Here is a 24,135-nt window from a genome sequence, read left to right on the forward strand (position 1 = left end):
AGTTGCTTCAAGGATAAACATTAATCTGGGAGAAGGGGAAGGGTTAAATGGCTGCGGCAGGACAAAGTCCCTCCTCTTCCTTGGGGGAACCCCAAATCCTTACTGTCTGGGGTTTTTGGTTCTTCTGAATCAGACCCGATGCTCCCTGAAGAGTCGGTATACCCCACCAGATGTACCGGCCTAGTCATGCGCCGGGGGTGGTGCAAAGCCAGCCAGTCTGCCATGCCTGAGTTTATTTATTTATTTATTAGATTTGTATGCCGCCACTCTCCATAGACTCGGGGCGGCTCACAGCAATAATAAACAATATATAACAAATCTAATAATTTAAAAGAAACACTAAAAGCCCCATTATTAAAAGCAAACATACACACAAGCATACCATACAAAACTGTATAGGCCCGGGGGAGATGTTTCAATTCCCCCATGCTTGACGGCAAGGTGGGTTTTAAGGAGTTTACGAAAGGCGAGGAGGGTGGGAGCAGTTCTAATCTCTGGGGGGAGCTGGTTCCAGAGGGTTGGGGCCGCCACAGAGAAGGCTCTTCCCCTGGGTCCCGCCAAACGGCATTGTTTAGTTGATGGGACCCGGAGAAGGACAACTCTGTGGGACCTAATAGGTCACTGGGATTCGTGCGGCAGAAGGCGGTACTGGGGATATTCTGGCCCGATGCCATGAAGGGCTTTATAGGTCATAACCAACACTTTGAATTGTGACTGGAAACTAATGGGCAACCAATGCAGACTGCGGAGTGTTGGTGTAACATGGGCATACCTAGGGAAGCCTATGACTGCTCTCGCAGCTGCATTCTGCACGATCTGAAATTTCCGAACACTTTTCAAAGGTAGCCCCATGTAGAGAGCATTACATTAGTCGAACCTCGAGGTTATGAGGGCATGAGTGACTGTGAGCAGTGACTCCCGGTCCAAATAGGGCCGCAACTGGTGCACCAGGTGAACCTGGGCAAATGCCCCCCTCGCCACAGCTGAAAGATGGTTCTCTAATGTGAGCTGTGGATCGAGGAGGACGCCCAAGTTGCGGACCCTCTCGGAGGGGGTCAATAATTCCCCCCCAGAGTGATGTACGGACAGATGGAATTGTCCTTGGGAGGCAAAACCCACAGCCACTGGGTCTTATCAGGGTTGAGTTTGAGTCTGTTGACACCCATCCAGGCCCCAACAGCCTCCAGACACCGGCACATCACTTCCACTGCTTCGTTGATTGGACATGGGGTGGAGATGTAAAGCTGGGTATCATCAGCGTACTGATGATACCTCACCCCATGCCCTTGGATGATCTCACCCAGCGGTTTCATGTAGATATTGTATAGCAGGGGGGAGAAGACCGATCCCTGAGGCACCCCACAAGGGAGAGACCTCGGGGTCGACCTCTGCCCCCCCCCACTAACACCGACTGTGACTGACCGGAGAGGTAGGAGGAGAACCACTGAAGAACAGTGCCTCCCACTCCCAGCCCCTCCAGCTGGCGCAGAAGGATACCATGGTCGGTGGTATCGAAACCCGCTGAGAGGTCAAGAAGCACCAGGACAGAGGATAAAACCCTGTCCCGGGCCCGCCAGAGATCATCCATCAACGTGACCAAAGCAGTTTCCGTGCTGTAACCGGGCCTGAAACCCGACTGCTGGGGACCTAGATAATCGGCTTCTTCCAAGGACCGCTGGAGCGCCACCACCTTCTCAACAACCTTCCCCATAAAGGGAAGGTTGGAGACTGGATGATAGTTATTCAGTACGACTGGGACCAGGGAAGGCTTCTTGAGGAGGGGGCGCACAAGCGCTTCTTTATAGGATGTTGGAAAGGACCCCCTCCCCAAGGAAGCATTGACAATCTCTTGGGCCCAGCTCCGTGTCACCTCCTTGCTGGCCGAGACCAGCCAGGAGGGACACGGATCCAGTAAGCAGGTGGCAGAACTCACAGCTCCAATGACCTTGTCTACTTCATCAGGTGTCACCAGATCAAACTCTTCCCAGACAGGTGGACAAGTATGGGCCCCAGTCACTCGTTGTCAGTCGACTCTGTTTTACAATTAGAGTCGAGGTCCACCTGGATCCGAGCAATCTTATCAGCAAAAAACGTGTTAAAATCCTCGGCACTACTCTTAAGGGCTCCCCAACTCCCCCCTGGTTAAGAAGGGAGCGGGTCACCCTAAACAGAGTGGCCGGGCGGGATTCCGCTGATGCAATCAAGGCGGCATGATACGCGCATCTTGCCGCCTTGAGCGCCACTTTGTAAGTCTTAATAAAAGCTCTTACAAGTGTTCGATCGGATTCAGACTTACTCTTCCTCCATCGCTTCTCTAGACGTCTCTTCTGGCGCTTCAACTCCCGGAGCTCCTCATTGAACCATGGAGCTCTACGGGGTCTAGCGCCACGGAGAGGTCGCAAAGGCGCAATCCGATCAAGAGCCTCTGCTGCAGCCTTATTCCAGGCCTCCGCAAGAGACTCCACCGAACTGTGGACGAGTGCATCTAGAATAACCCCAAGCGCCGTCTGAAAGCCCTCTGGGTCCATCATGCATCTGGGGCAGAAAAACTTAATTGGTTCCGCCTCCCTGCGGGGAAGGATTGGAGCCAGGAAATCAAGCCATAGTAGAAAATGGTCCGACCATGACAAAGGCAATGCTTTTAAGCCCCTTAGTCTCTGAACATTACTCAATTGCTCAGAGAGGAATACCATGTCGGGTGCGTGTCCTCCCTCGTGAGTTGGACCCTGTACTACTTGAGTCAGGTCCATGGCTGCCATGGTGGCCATGAACTCCTGTGCCAGTCCAGAGGCTTCGCCGAGTGACGGCAGGTTGAAATCCCCCAAGACAATAAGTCCGGGCAACTCCACCGCCAACCCGGCTACCTTCTTGAGTAGCACAGGCAGGGCTTTTGACACACAGCTTGGAGGCAGGTACGTGAGAAACAAGCCCACCTGAACCCCTAAGTCCAACTTCATCAAGAGAGACTTGCAACCCGCAAGGCAAAGGCTCTCCCTGGCTATAATAGCCACTCCTCCCCCCCTTCCCTGGGGTCGAGGTTGATGCCATATCTGAAACCCGGCTGGGCAAATTTCAAAGAGAGGAACTCCTCTCTCTGGGCCCAGCCAGGTTTCATTTACACATGCCAGGTCAACCTGCTCATCCGGGATCAAATCCCGGATGAGGAGAGCTTTATTTACCAATGACCTGGCATTGAGCAGCAGCAACCTGAGCCCAGGGCCAGAATTACACTCACCACCAGTGCCCAAGATTGAGCTCAAGGAGCCAGAACAAGGGATCGTTATTAAGCAATGATCCCTCGTTCCCTTGGAACGGCTAACTCCGTGGCCCCCGCCATATCTGCCTCTCCCCAGCAACACTGAAATGTTCTGACCCTCTGTCACCCCAGAGATTGGTGCCATCTCCCCTCCTGACTCTCCAGCGTCAGGTGGGCCAAACATTTCATTCGTACCATATCCATTCATCACATCCATACCATAGTCCCATCCACCCGCCCCTTCCCATCCACCCCCATTCAATCGACCCCATTCGTAATAATCATAGGCATCCATCACTAAAAACCCCCAATAAATAATTAAAAGTAAGTTAATTAAAATACCAGTACAAAATCCCATTTCATTCCACCACTACCCCCAGTATATATAGTTTAGCCCCCATAAAAATTAACTTAAAAAACATAAGACATAAGAGTATAAAACAAAAATAACATAGGAGTGGTTGATTAGCTTGTTGGCACCAGCTGCGGAGACAATGCAATGCAGGGATTGGAGCTGAGCGGTAACACCTGGGAAGAGGATCTTTTAAGTGATGGCGAGGTGAAGGAAAATTTAAGCAGTGTGCTGGTGAGTGAATTCGGCCAAAAAAAGATTGGGATTTTTTTTTTCTTTCTCAATGGTGCTAGCTGCCAGAAATGGGAGAGGAAGCGGCTATTTTGCAGTGCAGTGAATAGCAGATGCTTCAGTTATTTGCATATTGCCCAAGATTGCACTATTTAAAAGAAAGCAGATTTAAAGATCCTGAATTTGGACTATTTGGACTATTTAAGCATTATATCTCCCCCCCCTTTAAGGAGTTGGTTTTTTTATTGTGCAACATAGAGAATCAAATATGGAATTAAATATGGAACTAGAATTGCTAGAATCACAGAGAGATGAGAGCTTACTATCTACTGGTTGGAGGAGTCATTACAAGGAGAATTTCATTTCATGTGTTCAGCAGATGCTCAACAGATGCTGGCCTCAATCGTGAATTTTATCTGTCCTGGTCATGAGATTGGAATGTGTTTGTTATCTGTTTACCTTTGAGAACAGAGGAAGCTAATAACTTTTGTTTGCAACACGAACTTTCATGAGAAGAACTATCTGAACTGGCTGATAGAGATAAGGGCACAGAGTTGGGAAAAATATTAGAACAAATTAAACACGAGAAGAAGAATTTGAGAACAATTATATAATGGATATTATTACCAAAAAGAGCCTTTATAATTTGGAATAAAATTGCAAATGAGGAAATATGGGTGGCAACAGAATTTCTGAAGAGGAAGAAGATTGAGATTATTATAAAATTATAAATTAGAAGAATTAATTTTTGTAAAATAATGAGTAGAATTTGTGGGAATTAAATTATGAATTTGGAATTTAATATAGGGAAATTATACTGAGAAGAGATTGAACATAGAATTCCATATGAATGGAATTTGGAAGGGGAATTAATGAGTAAAATACAAGGGTATTAATTGTGCTTTATATCTAAGATACGTTATGATATATCCTTAGGGTAAATAATGAAAAAGTTATAAATTAGACTGATATAAAGAGGATATGTTGTCTCTACTGGGGTTACAGTGATTTATATTATAATAGGGTATGAGATTATCATTTGGATTGCGCATGCATCACAGTTTTTTCTAGACGCGCCCATCTCGAGCTCCGATGTGATATACAGTAGACCCCCGCTCGTTGCGAGGGTTCCGTTCCAGGACCCCCCGCAACGAGCGGGTTTTCGCGAAGTAGCGCTGCGGAAGTAAAAACACCATCTGCGCATGTGCAGATGGCGTTTTTACTCCCACAGCGCTAGCGAGGAGCCGAAGATTGGGGGCGGGGCGGCTGTTTGCCGCCGGCATGGAGGGCTTCCTAGCAGCCCCCCAAACCCGGGTTGGGGGTCCAGGGGGCGCTGGCTCTCGGCGCTTTCGAGCTGAGTCCGGGAGCGAATTCGCTTCCGGACTCAGCTCAAAACCGCCGATAGCAAGCGGCAAGGAACGGCTTGTCTCGGCGCTTTCGAGCTGACCGGACTCAGCTCGAAAGCGCCGAGACAAGCCGTTCCTTGCCGCTTGCTATCGGCGGTTTTGAGCTGAGTCCGGGAGCGAATTCGCTCCCGGACTCAGCTCAAAAGCGGCGAGAATGAACGGCGTGGGCAGGCGAAGGGCGGGCGGCAGCGAGGAGTTTGCGTGGGCGATGGGGAAACTCCTCGCTGACGCCAGCAAGAGGGGGAAGACCCAGGGAAGCCGCTGCCATCTACGCATGCGTGCCCGGCACGCATGCGTAGATGGTATTTTTGACTTCCGGGTTGAAAAATAGCGAAGTACCCTGTTCGCAATGGTTGGGGACGCAATAAACGGGGGATCACTGTATTACATAAAGGGGAAATTCTCCCTCAAAATACCATAAATCCTTCTTGAAGAAAAGCAGAGGAGTAGAGCATTCACAGAAATTCAAAGAGAATCTAAGATTTGTGGTTTTAAGGGAAGACAGACCTTCTTTCGCTCTCACGAAGTGAGTACAATAAATCTCAATAAAATGGCTGAAGGGGCTGAACCTAGTCTCGGTAAAATTGAAACAAAACTGGATCAGCTGCTACAAATTGTTACAGGCTTTGAACAAAGATTCTTGAGAGTGGAATCTGAATTGGGAAATCTTTCCTTAGACATTAAAACAGTTAAGAAAGGAGCAGATGTGGCAGCTGAAAAAATTCAGAAATTAGAACATCAAGCTAAAAGTCAGGATGAGATTTCTAAACAATTGAATTACAAAATTGCTAAGTTGGAAGATTGCCAAAGGAGAAGAAATTTATGTCTGTGTGGTTTTAGACCAGATTTTGCTCCAGGCTTGAAATTAACTGAAGCAATCCTTGGTTGGATAAAAGCGCAGGGCACCCAGGTTGTTTTTGATGATATTTTACGTGTCCATTGGGCCGTCCCACATAGAAACCGGCAGAGGCAAAGAGACATTGTTATGGCCTTGGCCAGTGAGAAAAAAGCTGATATTATCTACAAGTATTTGAAAAGCTGTGCCGGCCTTAAGCAAGATAGAAACGAGATAAGAGTTCTTAGAGATCTCTCTTAGGAAACTTTGAGAGCGAGAGCTGCCTTACGCCCAATTTCAAGCAATCTATATCACAGTGGAAAAAAGCTTACCTGGGGTTTTCCAGCTGCCATCTTGACATTCCAAAAAGATAAGATGTTTAGAGCACGATCACTGGAGAAGGGAAAGGCACTAGTGAATCAAATGGGTATTGGGTTTGAAGAAAGCGAAGCACAAGGAGCAGAAGGAGGGGAGAGAGGAGCAGTTGAAGAGCCAAAAGGAGCAGAAGGAGGAGAAGGAGGAGAAGATTATTTCAGCGGTCGCAGTAACCCAGATGAGGAGGAAAGGCAAAGAGAGGAACAGCTGAAGGAGTTAACAGGGCAGGTGGAGGCCATCACAAGGGAGCAGAGAAAAACAAGAGCTCAGCATGAGAAGAAAGCGAAGAAGTGAAGAGTTGAAATTGATTTTGTGTCCCCCACCCCTCAGAGATATTTCTGGAATTTAGTGTTAACTTTTATTCTTGTTGGGGGGAGAAGGGAAAAAGGTAAAAGAAGTTTTAAAAGTAAAAGAAGGTATTATTCAAATGGATAAGGGAGGGTGGGAGGGGAATTTTTCTCTCTAATTATATTTAAAAGTGGTTGAAAGTGGAGCTCGGCAGTGTGGGAACTCAATCAGGAGAAGTGCCTCATGACTGGACAAGGTTTTTTGTTGTCCTCCCCCTTTCTGGTGGGGGCAGCATGGGGGGAGGCACTTTGGGGGGTGACTGGGATAAGGAAGGGGAAAATAAGTAAACCAAGAGCAAAACAATGAGTGAGTGTAATATAATGGTTTTAAATGTGAATGGTTTGGGATCGGATTTGAAACGTTACAGGATATTGAGGATGGCTAAGCTTTGTTTTTCCAATGCTTTCTGACTACCCAAAGAGAGAGTGTGTAGAAGGCAGAGTTAATGGCATTTAGAGACCATTACCAAGACAAAGTCAGCTAAAAGTAGTACTAATTTATTTGATAAAGCTTTCCTAATATGTAATACACTGAAGGGCCAACAGACAAAAAGACAAAGAAAATACAGATGCACAAAAACATAGTTGTATATTTTTAGGTAAAAGTATAATTAGGTATAGGTAAAGGGTTGGTCAGAGATGATCAAGCCAAGGGGTGGAGTTCATCTTTAATTCACAAATGAAGAGCCAGGTTTGTCTGGAGATACTTCCACGGTCATGTAGTTGGCATAACCATGCACTAAAGATGCACAGAACATTGTTCCATTTCCACTGAACTGGTACCTACCGTATTTTTCGCTCTATAAGACGCACCTGCTGATAAGACGCACCTAGATTTTAGAGGAGGAAAATAGAAAAAAAATATTTTGAGCCAAAAAGGGGAGAGGAAGAGAGGAAGGAGTGAAAGAAGGGAGTGAGGGAGGGAAGAAGGGAGGAAGGAAAAGGAAAGCAAGAAATGGAGGGAGGAAAGGAAGGAAGGAAGGAAAGAAAGAAAGAAAGAAAGAAAGAAAGAAAGAAAGAAAGGGGGAAGGGACAGGAACAGAGGAAGGAAGCAAGGAAACTTATGAAAGGGGAGAGTAAGAGAGGAAGGACTGAAGGGAGGGAGGGAAGAAGGTAGGAAGGAGAAAGAAAAGAAGAAATAGAGGAAGGGAAGGTAAAAGAGAGAAAGAAAAAGAGCAAGAAAGAAAGCAAGAAAGAGAGAAAGAAAGAAAATGAAAGAGAAATAAAAATAGAGAGGGGGAATGAAAGAAATGGAATGAGGGAAGGAAGGAGAGAAAGAAAGCAAGAGAAAGAAAAAAGAATGAAAGAGCAAGAGAGCAAGAGAGAAAAAGAAAGAAGGAAAGAAAGAAAGAAAGAAAGAAAGAAAGGCAACTTCAAAGAAAGGCTCACTGAGCATCTCTCACTCTCTCTCTCTTTCTATCCCTCTTTCTTTCTTTCTCTTCCTTTCTCTCTCTCCTCTTTCTTTATCTCCTCTCTCTCCCTCCCTCTCTCTTTCTCTCCCCCCTCTCTCCCCCTTTCCCTCTCTCTTTCTCTCTCTCTCTTGCTATCTCTCCCCCCTCTCCCTCTATCTCCCCCCTCTCCCTCTCTCTTTCTCTCTCTCCCTCTCTTGCTATCTCTCCCCCCTCTCCCACTCTCTTTCTCCCTCTCCCTCTCTTTCTCTCTCTCCCCCTCTCTCTTTCTCTCTCTCTCCCCCTCTTTCTCTCTCTTCTTCTCACTTTCTCTCTCTTGTTTCCTTTCTGTCTGGGCAGATGGCTGCCTTCTGCCTTGGGGCGCGATTCGCCCCCTCTCCTCCTCCTCCGCCGCCTTCTGCCTTGGGGCGCAATCCGCCCCCTCTCCTCCTCCGCCGCTTCCTGCCTTGGGCGAGCAATCCCGGAGTCCGGGACTGTGTGGCTTTGCGCCATGAAGAGGAAACGGCTCCGGCAGCAGGGAAAAGTCGGCCGTTTTCTCTTCATGGCGTAAAGCCACCCTGTCCCAGACTCCCGGATTGCTCGCCCAAGGCAGGGGGCGGCAGAGGAGGAGAGGGGGCGGATCGCGCCCCAAGGCAGAAGGCGGCGGCGGAGGAGAGGGGGCGGATCGCGCCCCAAGGCAGAAGGCAGCGACGTTGGAGAGGGGGCAGATTGCGCCCCAAGGCAGGAGGAGGCAGCGGAGGAGAGGAGGCAGATCGCACCCCAACGCAGGAGGTGGCAGAGGAGGAGAGGAGGCGGATCGGGCGGGCAATAGGGCAGCGTGGAGAAGCCAGGGGCGCATTTGGCCGGAGGCACCGTGGGGAGGCAGGGGTGGCCGCGGCTCCCTTTACTCCTACTGCCACACCTCCCCGCCCCCGCCCACCTCCCCGCGGGCTGGCAGGGGGATGGGGAGCGCGCGCCCGTGGAAAAGGGCGCTCGGGTGTATTTGGGGGTGCATGCCTGCTCACGGGCGCAGCTTACGGGGAACGGTGGGCCAGGCAGCAGCTAGCCAGCCAGCCGGCGGGATGGCGCTTCCGAATTCGCAGCCTTCCCCCCCCCCTGCCTGCATCTTCGCTCCATAAGACGAGGCTGATTTTTCATCCTACTTTGGGAGGAAAAAAACTGCGTCTTATGGAGCGAAAAATACGGTATTTATCTAATTTCATATGCTTTCAAATTGCTAGGTTGGCAGGGCACACACACACACAAACAATATGTATATGGAAATGGATATGGATAAGCATAAAACAGGAACCAATTTTAATACTCCTCATATGAACACCTTCATTATCACATCACATGTCTATATGATTTCCCCCAAACATTCAGAGTTGTAAATCTTTTTCCTTTTGATTGAAGATTGTCTCTAATAATAATTTGTTTCATTAATTTATTAAAATGGATGAGAAAAAAAATAAAGTTTTTCCAATGTTTTTGACATTTTATCTATTCTTAATATATAGAATGTTATCTGTCTCTCTGTTTCTCTTTCTCTCTCCCTTATTTATAATGTATCCCTCTATAAGTGATCTTGCATTATCCATCCATAAGTGATCAATCAAATATACAGTATGCAGAATTTGAAATTAACTATTTTTAAAGCAAAGTCAAAACATCACCCTAGAAAATAAAATATAACACCAAACTATATAGTAACAAAACCATACATAATTCTTAGCCATAGTCTTTAATTTAGTCTAAAAGCATATCAGAACATCCCTGACAACAGAAATTTTATCAATGCCAGTGATGATGGTTATGATTTAATATGAATACAGATTGTGGCAATTGAAGAATATGATTAATTCAAATAGTTTGAGTTGTTTTAGAAACTTTACTATTCAATTATTATAATCCAAAACACACATGAAATGAAGAACGATAAGCTACAATACATAAAACATTATTTCAAAGTATGTGATTTTATACAGCATGTAAAGTGTACAAAAATAGACACCAACAAAAGGAACTTTAAAGTTTTTTTAGCATTAGATGTTCTTTGGTGTTCATGGCTGGTCTCAGAATAATAATGTAGCATTTGGGGATAAAGATGCAGCCCAGTAAACCCATGCTGGAGGCTAGGATGGAGAAGATCTGTACGGCTACCATGTATTTCCCTTTGGTGCTCAGATATGTGGGAACAAAGGAGATCCAAACACTACAAAAAACCAACATGCTGAAGGTGATCAGTTTGGCTTCATTGAAGGCCCCCGGCAGATTTCGAGCCAGAAATGCCACCAAGAAACAGATGGCAGCCAAAAAACCCATGTAGCCAAGAGCAGAGTAGAACATGGTGACAGAGCCTTCATTGCACTGCAGCAGGATATGTTCTGGTTGGGAATGAAAGTCAGAATCTGGGAATGGGGGAAAGATTCCAACCCATATCGTACAGATGCCTACTTGAATACCAGAGCAGGATAAAACAATAGAGTTGGCCAGACTCTTCCCCAGCCATTTCCTCATGCTGCTGCCTGGTTTTGTGGCTAGAAAGGCCACCACCACCATTACAGTCTTGGCCAGCAAGGAAGACACAGCAACTGAGAAAATAATACTGAAAATGATTTGTCGAAGGAGACAGGTCATTTTCACAGGGCGACCGATGAATAGAAGGGAGGTCAAGAAAGAAAGCAGAAGTGAAATCAAGAGGATGTAGGTGAGTTCACAGTTATTGGCTTTGACTATGGGAGTTTCTTGATATTTAATGAAGATTCCCAGAATAAAGGCAGTGGCTAGGGACAAAGCAATGGCAAAGAAAGCCAGGAGGAGTCCCAGCAATTCTTCATAGGATAAGAAGCTTATATTTTTGTAGACACACTGATCTCGCTTCTTATTTGAATACTGGTCATCTGGACACTTTTCACAATGGACTGCATCTGAAAAAAATGGCTAGCATGTATCTTTTTTTGCAGCAGGGGGGGCATGAAAATTGCATCAGAAATAAATTACTTCATTTTCAAGGAATAATATAATATTTCTGCATAAGGATAGTCATATGACACAATATTAGCAATCAACCCCTTTTTTAAAAGGCTAAAAATGAATGTGATTATGTGAAAACTTGACCTATTTCCCAAAACCAATCAATGATTAGATGAGAATTAAAGTAAATAATGAAAGGTTGTTTCAAAGATTGGGCACTATCACCAAATTTTGTATGATGATTCATCATACCAAATTTGGTGATAGTGCCCAATCTTTGAAATGTTTATGGATGGCTTCAAAAAATATCATTTTTTTCTTGCTTCTTGATCAAATACCTCCCAAAAGTCAATAGATAATTTTGATTGTATCCAGGTTTTCTTGTTTGTTTGAAGCCTCCTACTCTACCTTCCTGTTCAGAGAATGTTCCTTCCACAGAGAACAGTCATAGCAGCAAAGTGGGGCTCCCTCTCTCACAAGCTTGACATAACCTGGGGAGCAACTTTCTGTACATCTTGAATAAAGCACCATCTAAACATAAACAGAAAGATTAGTCAGGGCAATATGTGAATTAGCAGGATTTACTGAAATCAACTGGCTTCTAGAAGCTCAGGAGGACATTGAGCATAATGAGTCAATGAGTAGTGGCATGAATTTAATTATTCTACTTGCAAATGGCAAATTTGTTTGTTTGTTTATTTGATTTATATGATGCCCCTCTTTGAGGACTCGGGGCGGCTCACAACCTATCAAAACAATATATAGCATACGTATCTATAAATCCAATTAATATAGCTAAAATGTTTTTAAATACCCTAATAACATTTAAAACACTTTTGGCCAGTGATGGGCTCCTACGGGAATGGTCAGGAACGCAGTTCCGGTAGCAAAATTTGGAGCTCCACCCCAATTTCCACTTAAAGATGTTGAAACAAAATGCATAAGCCATGCCCACAGTATGGTAGTAAAAATTTTAGTAGGCCATTACTGCTTTTGGCACAACCATGACCTGGATGACTAAGAATCTCCATAGACATTCTGGATTTTCTCTTACTGAAAACAAGATAATTTGATGAATTATAAATTATGGCAACACATTCCAATTTACTCATGCAGATTGCAAATCTTGCAATACAAGGCGGCAGGTTTCAGTGTGGGATAGATTATTGTACCTCTAAGGTAAAATGATATTTAATCAATTAATGATGCCTTAATTTCTCTTATTTGGAAGTTATTTCAATTGGCCTGTATAAAAATTATTTCTTATTGTCCGTCAGGAGAGGGGTGGCTTATAAATGTGATAAATAAATAAATAAATGTGTGAGCAGCAAAATTCCACATATGGTGTCAAATAGAAGAGCAAATTCCAAGCAGTCTCAACTACTTTGTTAAATGAAGTTGGCCATTGGATGGCACTTTGATTGACAGAAATCTTGACTTCTGAGGAAGCTTGTTTTTCTACGCTCCCAATTTTCACCCCTGCATGTGATTTGTTCAAAACTGACGTCCAGTGCATGATATCAAAGTCAGCAACAGGAACTCCATTTTCATCAAAAGAAATCCCATCTCTTGAAATATTGTGATGTTGGAAGTTCCTCAGGAACCTATGAAGCTGCATAGAAAACATAGAAAAAAAACATTACAATTTGAGCCTTTATTCAATGTTTTTCTTGCTATTATTCTGGCTTGGAGGTACTCTGAATAATTCAACCTCTTAAAATCACCAGTACAGTATGTGTTCTGGGCATGGGCCTCTGGAGCGAACCCCAACTCAGAAATCACTTACTTTATGATAAAATCCCACTCTTTATTTGAACTCAAGCATACATGATGAAACTCAGGGTTTAAAACAGCACAGAAACAGTTACTTTTCTCTTTACAGCTAGCTGAAATCTATGTCTGGGAAGAGCATCAGAAACCCAGTTTTATCTGCATTCCTGAGATAAAGTCCATTCTTATCCTCAGCTCCAATGTGGCAACACTGAAGGCTCAGTCAGGTCAGCTTTAGGGTTGACACCCACTCTCAAATACCTCAAACTTGGCAACTATTCCTTGGAATATCCCATTTTTTATTTTTTATTTACTTATTTATTTATTTATTTTTATTTTTATTTATTTATTTATTATTTTCTCGAACAAGTATAGGATTGTAATTTGTATAAGCATAACATAAGTAGAAAGTAATGATAAAAAAGAAAATAGGACAGTAGGACAGGGATGGCAGGCAGAGTGATGGGCTCCTATGGGTACGATCAGATATTTGATTTCCCCCCCCTTTTTTTCCTTCTGGGCTTTGGGTGTATTTTTACTATGGCAGTAAATGAGATTTATATTGCATAATTTAAAAAGAGCTGTGTTTTGTATGTTTCTCTCTCTCTCTCTCTGTGTGTACATACACATAAAGTTTATATAGTGGATAATGTATATTGTTATGTAACTGTGTGCAATATGTATGTACACATAATGAAGGGCTACCAAAATGTTTACTAACACACTGTGGGTGTGGCTTATGCAGGATGCCCTGCATTTTCTTTCAACATCTTTTAGTGCAAATTGGGTGCTCTGGGGTGGAGTTCCATTTTCGCTACCACACTGCATCCAGCCCACCCAGCCCCATCCTTGTGTACACATATGGCATATATACATAGAATTAAATAATATAGTGGTACCTCATCTTATGAACTTAATTTGTTCCGTGAAGAGGTTTGTAAGAAGAAAGGTTCGTAAGATGAAACAATGTTTCCCATAGGAATCAATGTAAAAGCGAATAATGCATGCAAGCCCATTAGGAAAATCCAAAACATTAAGGCTTTAAAAAAAAAAGAAAAAAAAAGCAGTGGGCAGACGAAGTGGAGGTGAACAGAGTGGGGACAGAGGCGAGCTGAGGAAGCAGGAGGGAGGGAGGAGGAGGCAGCAGCTGCACGCCCGGGCTGTGTGGTGAAACAAGCGAGAGGAAGCGAGCAGGCGGCAGCTCCTAAGCAGGCTCCAGGTTCAGGCGTGGCTCTCCCCCCCGGAGGACCGGGGGAAAGCGGCAGTGGGGGGCTTCGCTGCTTTAAGGTGGTGGGGCGACCTTGGCAGGTAACCCAGGCTCCCCATGTGCTCCCCTGGCACAGAGAAGAAAACTGACCCACTGTCACTTTCACCTGGTCCTCTGGGGGGGGGGGGGAGGAAATGAAGGAAGAAAACAAAGGAAAGAAGGGAGTTACCATAAACCATAGCAAACGACTGTGCCCTAACCCCGTCTCCCAGTTTTTCCCTGGAGGGAAGGAAGGAGGACACTGAACTTCAGCTCAGCAAGATCGACTGGAAAGCAGGTGGGGAAGCAGCTGATTCTACTGGGGGGAAGGCAGAGAAGGATCTGCTGGCGCTGCCTGTTGTAGGGCTTGAACCAGCATGGTCAGTCTCCGGCAGCCAGATGGCTACTTGTGCGACTCTTGTGCTCTCCATGCTCTCGGGGAGGCCCCGTGGACTGGTGGCTGGTGGGAAGGCGAGGGGCACACAGCGGCTTCCCAGTGCTCTGCCCACCATGGACCCCGCAAATCTTCAAAGCGCGGCGGCGGTGGCTGGATATCTAGCGGCCAATCCTGAGCTCACCGGCTGCTCCCTGGGCACAGAGGAGAAAACTGACCCGCTGCCACTTTTGCCCAGTCCTCTACAGGGGAGGAGGAAGGAAATGAAGAAAGGAAAAGAAGGAAAGAAGGGAGTTACCGGAAACCATAGCAAAAGACGGTGCCCTAACCCCATCTCTTGATTTTCCCTGGAGGGAAGGAAGGAGGACACCGAACTTCAGCTTGGCAAGAACAACTGGTCGGCCAGTCCTCAGCGGCGGGGGGGGGGGGGGGAAAGGCACGTCTGAATCTGGAGCCTGCTTAGGAGCCACCACCTGCTTGCTTCCTCTCCCTTGTTCCACTGCATGGCCCAGAAAACATTTCCCTCCATTTCAGTGGCAAACGCCAGCATGGAGTGAGAGCCAGGGAACCTTGGACGGCCAGGATTCCCTGCCTCCAGACTGCCAGTGCAAGCAAAAGGAGGCGGGAAATCCTGACGGGGGCACCAAGCATGTGGGAAATGCCAGCGGTGACAGTCACAAGGCAGGGGAATCCCTGCGGCAAAGGCGCATGTGTAGTAAGATAGCCCACGCACCCGGGCTCGGGTTCGTAAGGTGAAAATGGTTCTTAAGACGGGGCAAACAAATCTTAAACCCCGGGTTCGTATCACAAAAAGTTTGTATGAAGAGGCGTTCGTTAGACGAGGTATCACTGTATATTTATTTATTGTATTTATATGCCACTCATTCCAAAGCAGACTCAGAGTGGCTAACAAGTGGAATAAATACAATAATACAAAAAGACAATAAAACTACATAATAAAATCAGTGATATAATAAAACAGTAAAATAATATCCTAAAAAGAACCATACACACACAGCAGTCCTATTTTGGATGCTCAATAATAGTAAATAGATAGGGAAATTGTATCTCTTTGAGACGAGGAGAGGCCAGGCATCCTAACCCTAACACAAACCCTTGACATGAATGACGTCAAGTTAGCCACCTTTAAGTCAGTCACATGACCTTTAAGCCACACCCTAGTCACATGACCACCAAGCGACTCCCACCTGGTCACATGGCCAGCAAGCCATCCACAAAATAACCCATATCCACAGTATGGTAATATATATATTTTAATTTGGGTAGGCACTATGGTGCGCTTATGCACGCCCTTACAAAGCTCTTAGAAAAGGGAAGAGGTCAACTATGGACAATCTGAAGATAAAGATTTTGGCGTTTGGGGAAGAAACCACAGAGTCAGGTAATGCATTCTAGGTGTTGACCACTCTATTGCTGAAGTCATAATTTCCGCAATCTAGTTTGGAGCAGTTTACCTTAAATTGGAATCTATTTTGTGCTCATGTGTTGTTGCGGTTGAAGGTGAAGTAATCACTAACAGGAAGGACATTTTGGTATATGATTTTATGAGCTACTGTTAGATCAGATAGAAGGCACCATAGTTGTAAATTCTCCGATCACAGTATTTCAAGTCCGGTGGAGTAAGTTGTTATGCTAAGAGAGGAGGAGTGAAGGACACTTCTTATGAAATATTTCTGGACTCTCTTAATTGTATTTACGTCTGATATGCCATGCGGGTTCTATACAGGTGAGCTGTATTCTAGAATTGTTCTGACAAAAGTTTTATAAGCTCTGGTTTAAAGTTCAGTGTTTTTGGAGAAGCTATGTAAAACAATTTTTAATGCTTTTTTGGCAATGTTGTTACAGTATAAAATTTAATATTTAATATTGAGGAATTGGAAAGGGAGAATCAATGGAACCTCAAAGAAGAAGACTTACCTGCCATGGCCGTACAACCTGGGTTTTTTTCCTCTTACCCTGTTGGGAGGAAGAGGCAGCACTAAGGACCCAGGCCACAATTTGAATTATTTGGGAAATACTAGAGGAATCCTGAGACAGGATTCTTGCAATCACATCATGTTGTGGAAATTCCAAGTTCTCTTTTTCCTTGCATTTTTTCCAAACTTTCTTAGATAACACAGGTCTTGAATAAGAACATTGGAATGCTTCCTTTCCATACAGTGGGATCATAGATGCATAAGAATTAAAGTCATAATACTGACTCCTTCTCTTTGTCTGGATAAGGAAGGAAAACAAAGCATATTTATTTTGGAGATCCACCCAGAGGCCAAAAACACCTACACTTAAAGCTGTCAAAGTTGTTGCAATCCACACTCTTCCCACAAAGGATGTATTAGTCATATCAATCATTTGTATTATTGCTGCTAACACTCCTGAGGCCTGGGAATCTAGTTGGCATACTATAATTTTTATTTGACTCTTGATAAGAGAAAGGAACATTTCCCTTTTTTCTTGCATGACACTATCTCCATCACTTGTCTTCATATTTGCTTCTGGGACAGTTCCTGAGAGGACAATGCAAATTCCATTTTTTAGGGTGAGAACTTCCAAACGTCTTTTGAATTTTTCTCCTTTTTCATTGTCCTGAGAAAGAAGGCCGATCCATGTCCATTGGAACTGCAGGAGCAGCTTGACAATTGCTGAGTAAGGAGGTTCTTGGTTTGGGGTCATCCGATATGAAAAAGGGAAATGATGATTTTGCTCAGCCATCTGGTTGATGACATTATAGTTGATCTAAGATAAAAGAGAAGGTATTGGTAGTTTGTGCCAGTTTTAATGATAAAAGTCAGGTGATAAATCTGAAGTACTTTCTCCACTGCTGAGAGAAGTTTCAAATGATAACTCTATGAATTTTGCTAGTTCCCCTGATGTTCTGTCCTATTGTTTTGTATGCTCCATTTGAAACCAGGGAGCTCTGGATTATTTGTGGGTGATGTTCATGGGTGGTCCTCATAGAGCATACCCTGTGGATCACCCATCTAATCAGTCAATTAGTCAATCAGAATAGAGCTGGAAAGTCTTCTAGTCCAATTAGCAGGAGACTCTAGTCCAACTCAAGACTCAGGGTCCTTGGATCAAGCTTGCAGGGCCATCTGGAAATAGCAAAGAACCAATCTGCACTGTCTCTGCCAGTGAAAATAGAGCTAGAGAGGACCATGCATGCCCCTTCTGAGCTTTGTTTTGGCTGGCAGAGGGTTGCAGGAGGCTGTCCCAGCTGAAAACAGAACTCAGGAGCCTGTTTTTGCTGGCAGAGCATTCAGGCCACCACAGGTTTCCCTGATACAAGTGAAATCATGCTGGTCATGCCCACCTTGGCTATGCCTCCCCCAAGATCAAACACAAACTTGATGTGGCCCTCAATGAAATCAAGTGACACCTCTGCCCTAGTTCAAGCAGGAGACCCAATACCATTTCAGACAAGTGACTGTCCATTCTCTTCTTAAAAATATATGTACCGACACATGCACAGAGCATATGCATGTGTATGTGTGTGTACATATACGATGGTGGGCTTCAACCAGTTTAACAACAGGTTCTGTGAGCACGCATACACACATACTTTGTGAATTAAAAATTCTTTCAACTCTTCTAATATTTACCCTATGACTTTCAATTTATTTGGAGAAATGAATACAAATGTTGCCTTCTAGTCAAATCAGAACAATTTACAACACAGAAATTATTATATTTGGCTTTATACCTGTGGAATTTTATAGATGCTCAAAACATTAGCTAATTGATCAAAGAGTTCAGAATCCATCTCTTCAAGAATCGCCAGCAGGTTCTTTTGTCTTCCACAGCTGTAGTTTGGGACATTCTCCTGTCCTGTGGACAGCACATCCAGCATGGCCTCAGATGTCAATCTTACACTGAAAAAGTTCTCATAGATATTATAGCCCAGGGTGATGTTGGGTAAGAGCCTTGAATGCTGGTTGACTTCATGAACAGCCAACAAGAAGGGCAGAATGTGGTAGAAGTTGTTATCACTGCAATGTAAGAAATTTCATCATCTTGTTTCCTCTATATCAATGATTTGTGTGATTAACTTAAAAGCAATTCCATTATTTTTGCAGATGATGTAAAATTATTCAATTCAACAGATAATTCTGTTTTTTTGCAAAATGATCATGACTATGTGTATGAATGGTTATCTATTTGGCAGTTTAAATTTTGATTAATAAATGCTCTGTCTTACATATTGGTAAACATAATCAGAATGCCAGGTATAAGATAGATGGCATTGATCTAGCACAGTGATGGTGAACATTTTTGAGACCGAGTGCCCAAAGTGCAACCCAACGCTCATGTATTTATCTTCAAGTGCCAATGTGGCAATTTACCGTATTTTCAGACTATAAGACACACCAAGATTGGGAAGAGATAAGTTGAGAAAAAAGTTTTTGTTCTCCCTGGCCCCTCCAGGAGCACCTTGAAAGCCTCTCAAATGCTCTACACACCCTGCTTTTTGCAAAAAAAAAACAAAAAACCAGGTGGAAAACAGGCCCATTTTTGCAAAAAATGGGCACACAGAAGGTTTGGGAGGTCTGCACAAACACCACAGTTTTTGTGAAAACTGGGTGTCATAAAATCACCATCATGGGGCTAGAGGATGAGCTTAACAGAGAATAGTTAATGAAAGGAATATGTTTCCCATGTCATTTTCTGATGAAAACCGATAAAAAGGCTGCAGTTGATCTAAACCATTTTCACTGCAAATTTTAGAGAATGTCCTACAAGTAAATTTGGGCCTATGCTGCAGCCTACTGAGCAGGTATACATGGGCTGGAAAAATCACTGTCCCAACAGAAATTGCTGAACTTTAAGTCCCTCCTGGCCCAACTAGTTGATGGTATGTTGGGCATTTTAATTCAGTAATATCTGCAGGGCCACAGATTCCCCAATCCACTAAAATACTAAAAAGTTGGGTGATATTTTCCAATGACCATAAGTAAATGGCTTATGGTCATTGGAAAATATCACCCAACATTTTGGCACCCACTGGCAGCTGTGTGTATGTGACAGAGAAAGAAAAGAAACAGCCACTTTGAATGTTGCAACAGAGAGAAGCCAATCTCCCCACCCACTCCACAATGGAGCTGCTCAGAAGGCAGCTGTCCTGTGGTTGTCTGTCCCTTTCTGGCCCCACCCCTCCTGCCTTGTTTAAGTACCTTAAAGAATCAGACTGCAACTTGCTCTCTCTGTGTGTATGACAGAGAAGGAAAAGCAGCATCCACTTTGAATGCTGCAGCAGAAAATGTGTTTCCTTCCCCCCTTACAACGGAGTTGCTCAGAAGGCAGCTGTGTTTTGCCTCGCTGTCCCTTACTGCCCCCCTCTCTCCTGCCTTGTTTAAGTACCTTAAAGAGTCAGATTCTCTCTGGATGTATGAGACAGAGATGGAAAAGCAGCAGCAACTTTGACTGCTGCAGCAGAAAAGGTGATCTCCCCCCCCTTTAAAACGGAGCTACTCAGAAGGCCCTCCACCCCTCCCTTGGTCCAGCCACTGCTATTATCCATCCACCAGCTCTCCCTCTCTCCCCTGCCCACCTACCCTTCTGCCTTCTCCTCCCGTGATTGTGGCAGCAGCTGGGCGAGCTGCTCTCAAAGAAGCCTCGCTTTCCTGGGATTCCATCTCACCTCACATTTAGGAAAATGCACTTCTGTTTGCTGTTGTGCTGTTTTTTTGTACTCATGGCTTCAAAGAAGCTTCCCTCACACACACACACCCAGAGTACAAAAAACAGTACAATGGCAAACAGGAAGTGCGGTTTCCCGAACTTCTGCTTTATCTGTTGGGGGATTTATTTGCCTCCGAGGCTTCAGGGAAACTTTCCTGAAGGGCCTGGAGGACAAAATAGCCTTTTCCAAGGCCAAAAATCAACTGGCAGTGTGAGCACTCCAGCTGGAGCTGACACAGGGCAAAGTTTAGCGTGCCCTCTGATATGATTCCATGTGCCATCTGTGGCACGTGTGCCACAGGTTCGCCCTCATGGATCTAACAGATGACCCTCACTTTGTTAAGAACCTAGATATACTTCTCTGTGAGATTTATGCTCCATAGCTCACTGTAACTGCATTTCTAAAAGAGTATTAACAGTTTGTAAACATAATTTTGCAAAGCTTTTTTTCTGGTAACATTGTATTGCTAATTAAAGCTTATAAAACTTATGTTAGACCAATTTTAGAATATTGTTCAACTGTTTGGAATCCCCACCATATATCTGATATCAGTACAATTGGGCAGGTTCAGACATACTTCATGAGAAATGTCTTCCACTCTTGTGTACACAGTAGAAATCCCTATGCTACTAGGATCAAAATTCTCAGTTTGAATAACAGAACTGCCATGCTTGAGGTCAAACCTAGCGTTACATACAAAATTATACATAGTAATATTTTACTTGTAAAATTTTCTGTTTTAATTGCAATAATATGCATGCAAAACACCACTTTAAATGCCATGTAAATCATTTTGGACCTGATTATAAAAATATTACAGTGGTCCCTCGCTATATCGCGCTTCACCTACCGCTTCACTTCATCGCGGGTTTTCAAGAAATATTTCTTAGGATATATGAGAGAGAGAGAGATTACATATACGTATGAAAGAGAAAGAGAATGTTGTTGCTTTATTGTTTTTTATTATTTTTATTAGTTTTAAGTTATATTATATATGTACTACTGTGACATGTATTTTGTAAGAGTGTGGGAAGGGTTTATAAACACTTAAAACAATGAAAACTTACCAAACAATTACAATATAAATACTTAAATAAGTACTATCAGTCGATAAATTCCACATTGCGGATTTCACCTATTGCGGCCGAGTCTGGAACGTAACACCAGCGATAGGTGAGGTCTTACTGTATTTCTGTAATACAGTTGTCAAATTCTGGAATGCCCTGTCTGATTCATTTGTCTGAAACACTGTTCCCTCTAAGCTGTATGGCTGCGCATCCACGCAGCCAACAGGAAACTGCCATGCTGCATTTTCCAAAGCCAAAAAGTCGGGGGGAGGAAATGTGATGGATCTGGGAACAATGAGGCTTTGACTTGGATGGCCACTTCTGCTCTTGCTAGAGTCTTGCCAGCAATGTCCCTTGGCTACCCGATTGGCAGTAGGCTGAACCAATCACTGCAAGAATGCAGCTACTCCTCTACACAGAAAAGAGGCACCGAGAGAAGGGGCAGGAGAATAGAAGGAACTTTTGGAAGGTAAAGTGGATGAAAACATGATCTTTCTCCAAGGGGAGCCACTTCAGGTGACCTAGAGACTCCTGCTTGAGCAGTGGATTGGACTAGATTACCTACAAGGTCCCTTTCAACTTTAATAATCTGTAATGACAGGACACCACTAGGAGCTTCTTGCCAAAAGAAATATCAGAGAGATAGAGATAGCAAGTTTGTTATGTCAGGATAAAAGGAATCCTATCAAAATCACAAGAACTGATTTTACCTATCATTTTCTCCACGTTATGACTTGGGAGGAAAAATTGAGAAAATTATTCTGATAGGTCAATAGCCAGGGAATGAAAATAGTTACAATAGTAAGAAACTTCCATACCCTCTTTTACTCAAAAAGGAAGCATTAAGGTTTTTTACTATTGTAATGGTTTCAATCTGTTTAGAATAAACCTTTGCAAAACCAATGCATTTATTTTATTTACTTAACTATTTGCAAAACTAATATATCACTCACAACAATTCACAACAATCCATAAATTATCATTAAAATCATATCCTTACCCCCAGGCACCAGACTAGATATGCTCATAGCTTGCATCCCACATCCTAGACCATTGTTTGGAAGATCTGTATGTTCACATGCCTCTAGAATGTTGATAAAGGATGCTATCAAGTGTATATTGTATATTGTGTATGTTGTGATTATATTATATGATTTCTTTCTCTGGAGATGACTAATAGCTGTATTCAAGTTCTGCATTGAAGATGAATATCTCTTCAACAAGCCTTTTAAGACCTAGATATTTACTGCAGAATATTCATGGCTTTACAGTTATTGTCCTATATTCTGCAGTTAACTGTACTTAATGTGATCTTCTGTGGCTAAACATTAACGTATCACTTGAATAATCAGAATGCCACAATGAGACTCAAGAAGAAGCTTGGAAAATAAACAGCTTTTATTTGTACAAAGAAGAGTTGGGTAGACTGATTCCAACATGCATATAGACAGCAACCATGCAAGGAAGAAGCCACACCCGAGAAGAGTATAGCTAGGATCTTATGCTCTCATTTAGCTAATCAGAGACAAAGCTTCGTTACCCAACATGGGCAATGTCTTGCCCATACCCCCCTTATCCATGGAGCATTCTTTGTCTGTGCTCTGTCCAAGCTTTTTTGTTATCTTACAGAGCATTTCTTGTAGCCTTGTGGGTTCATGCTCTTCTTATATATTTGATGGGCATTCTGGGGTAGCCTTGCTCTGCTCCTGTTTATCTGTGAAGCAGGATGTTCCTGAGTAACTATCTGACCTGTCTTTTCTATTTACTCTCCAAGGATGAGCCTAGCTTTGAAGCGAACAACCGAAGCCATGAACCAGATAGCAAAGGATACAATTTTTAACAAGCGAGATTTACAGAATTAATTCCTAACAAATAATTCCTGTAGCAAAATAGTACAAGCAACTTTTAACAGAAGCATGTAGCAATGGTTAGATTGATTCAAGTCACTATATCCCTTCAACATAAAGTTTATCCCCTCCTTGAATTTGGTTTTTAAAAGGCATTCCCTTTATTTAAACCAAAAAGAACAGGGGAGCCACAGAAATGGCAAAAGTGTTAAAGGGTGAAAAGAAAGAGTGGAGAAGGTGGTAAGAATTAGAGAGCAAATATACCGAAGGGGAAGAAACAGTGGGGAGAAAATACAACACCTCTGTTCTGAGGTGTTCATCCAATCACTTTATTGGGAGTCATTGATAAACTATTGTTAATAAATAAATAAAATAAATATGAATAAATATGTTGGTGACTTTCCACAATCCCAAGGTAGTCATTTTGGAAGCAGGCATAATCCATCCAGGCAAAAGTCATCTTGTAACAATATTGGCAGTGACCAGAGTTGTCCAGTGTTAAGCGTGACACTTTGGAAGAATGTAAAAGGAATTTTGAAAACTCAGATTTAACAAAATTATCAGGTTTCCCAGGAGCCTTTCCTCTAAAGGAAATTGGGAGAAGCAATAAGACATGCCTTTCTCAAGGCATGAGGAATAGGAGAAATGAAATAATTCCTAGAAAAGACACTGGAGAAGGTAAAACCAACCCCCAGAATCCTTGAACATACTGACAACTACCTCTTCAGTTGGTGGGTTGGAGGCTTGGAGAATGAAAATGGGTATAATCGAGCTAAGATTCCAGACATTATTCCAGTAATCCAGTAGTCTCCTGGCTTGTAGTAATGGAACCCCTCCTTTTCTTCTATTATCACCTTCAATGGACATTTCATCAGCATACAGGCACAGGGAATATGAGACACAAGCAGAAAGAGCTGTATTTGCAGCAGCAGCAACATTTGACCTAT

At 43.6% G+C, this 24,135-nt stretch overlaps 1 protein-coding gene across 1 annotated transcript; it reads right to left on the reverse strand.

The window, feature by feature from the left end:
- Positions 1-10,218: 10,218 nt before the first annotated feature.
- LOC139159334 (vomeronasal type-2 receptor 26-like) lies at positions 10,219-20,288 on the reverse strand. The gene is made up of 6 exons (XM_070736654.1): positions 20,233-20,288; positions 18,298-18,583; positions 16,515-17,330; positions 12,551-12,778; positions 11,575-11,697; positions 10,219-11,133 (listed from the first exon to the last, which is right to left on the reverse strand). Exons 1-6 carry the CDS (start codon positions 20,286-20,288, stop codon positions 10,219-10,221), a joined length of 2,424 nt encoding a protein of 807 aa, XP_070592755.1.
- Between the last annotated feature and the right edge of the window lie 3,847 nt (positions 20,289-24,135).

Source organism: Erythrolamprus reginae, chromosome 2 (genome assembly GCF_031021105.1).
Source record: "Erythrolamprus reginae isolate rEryReg1 chromosome 2, rEryReg1.hap1, whole genome shotgun sequence".
NCBI lineage: Eukaryota > Metazoa > Chordata > Lepidosauria > Squamata > Dipsadidae > Erythrolamprus > Erythrolamprus reginae.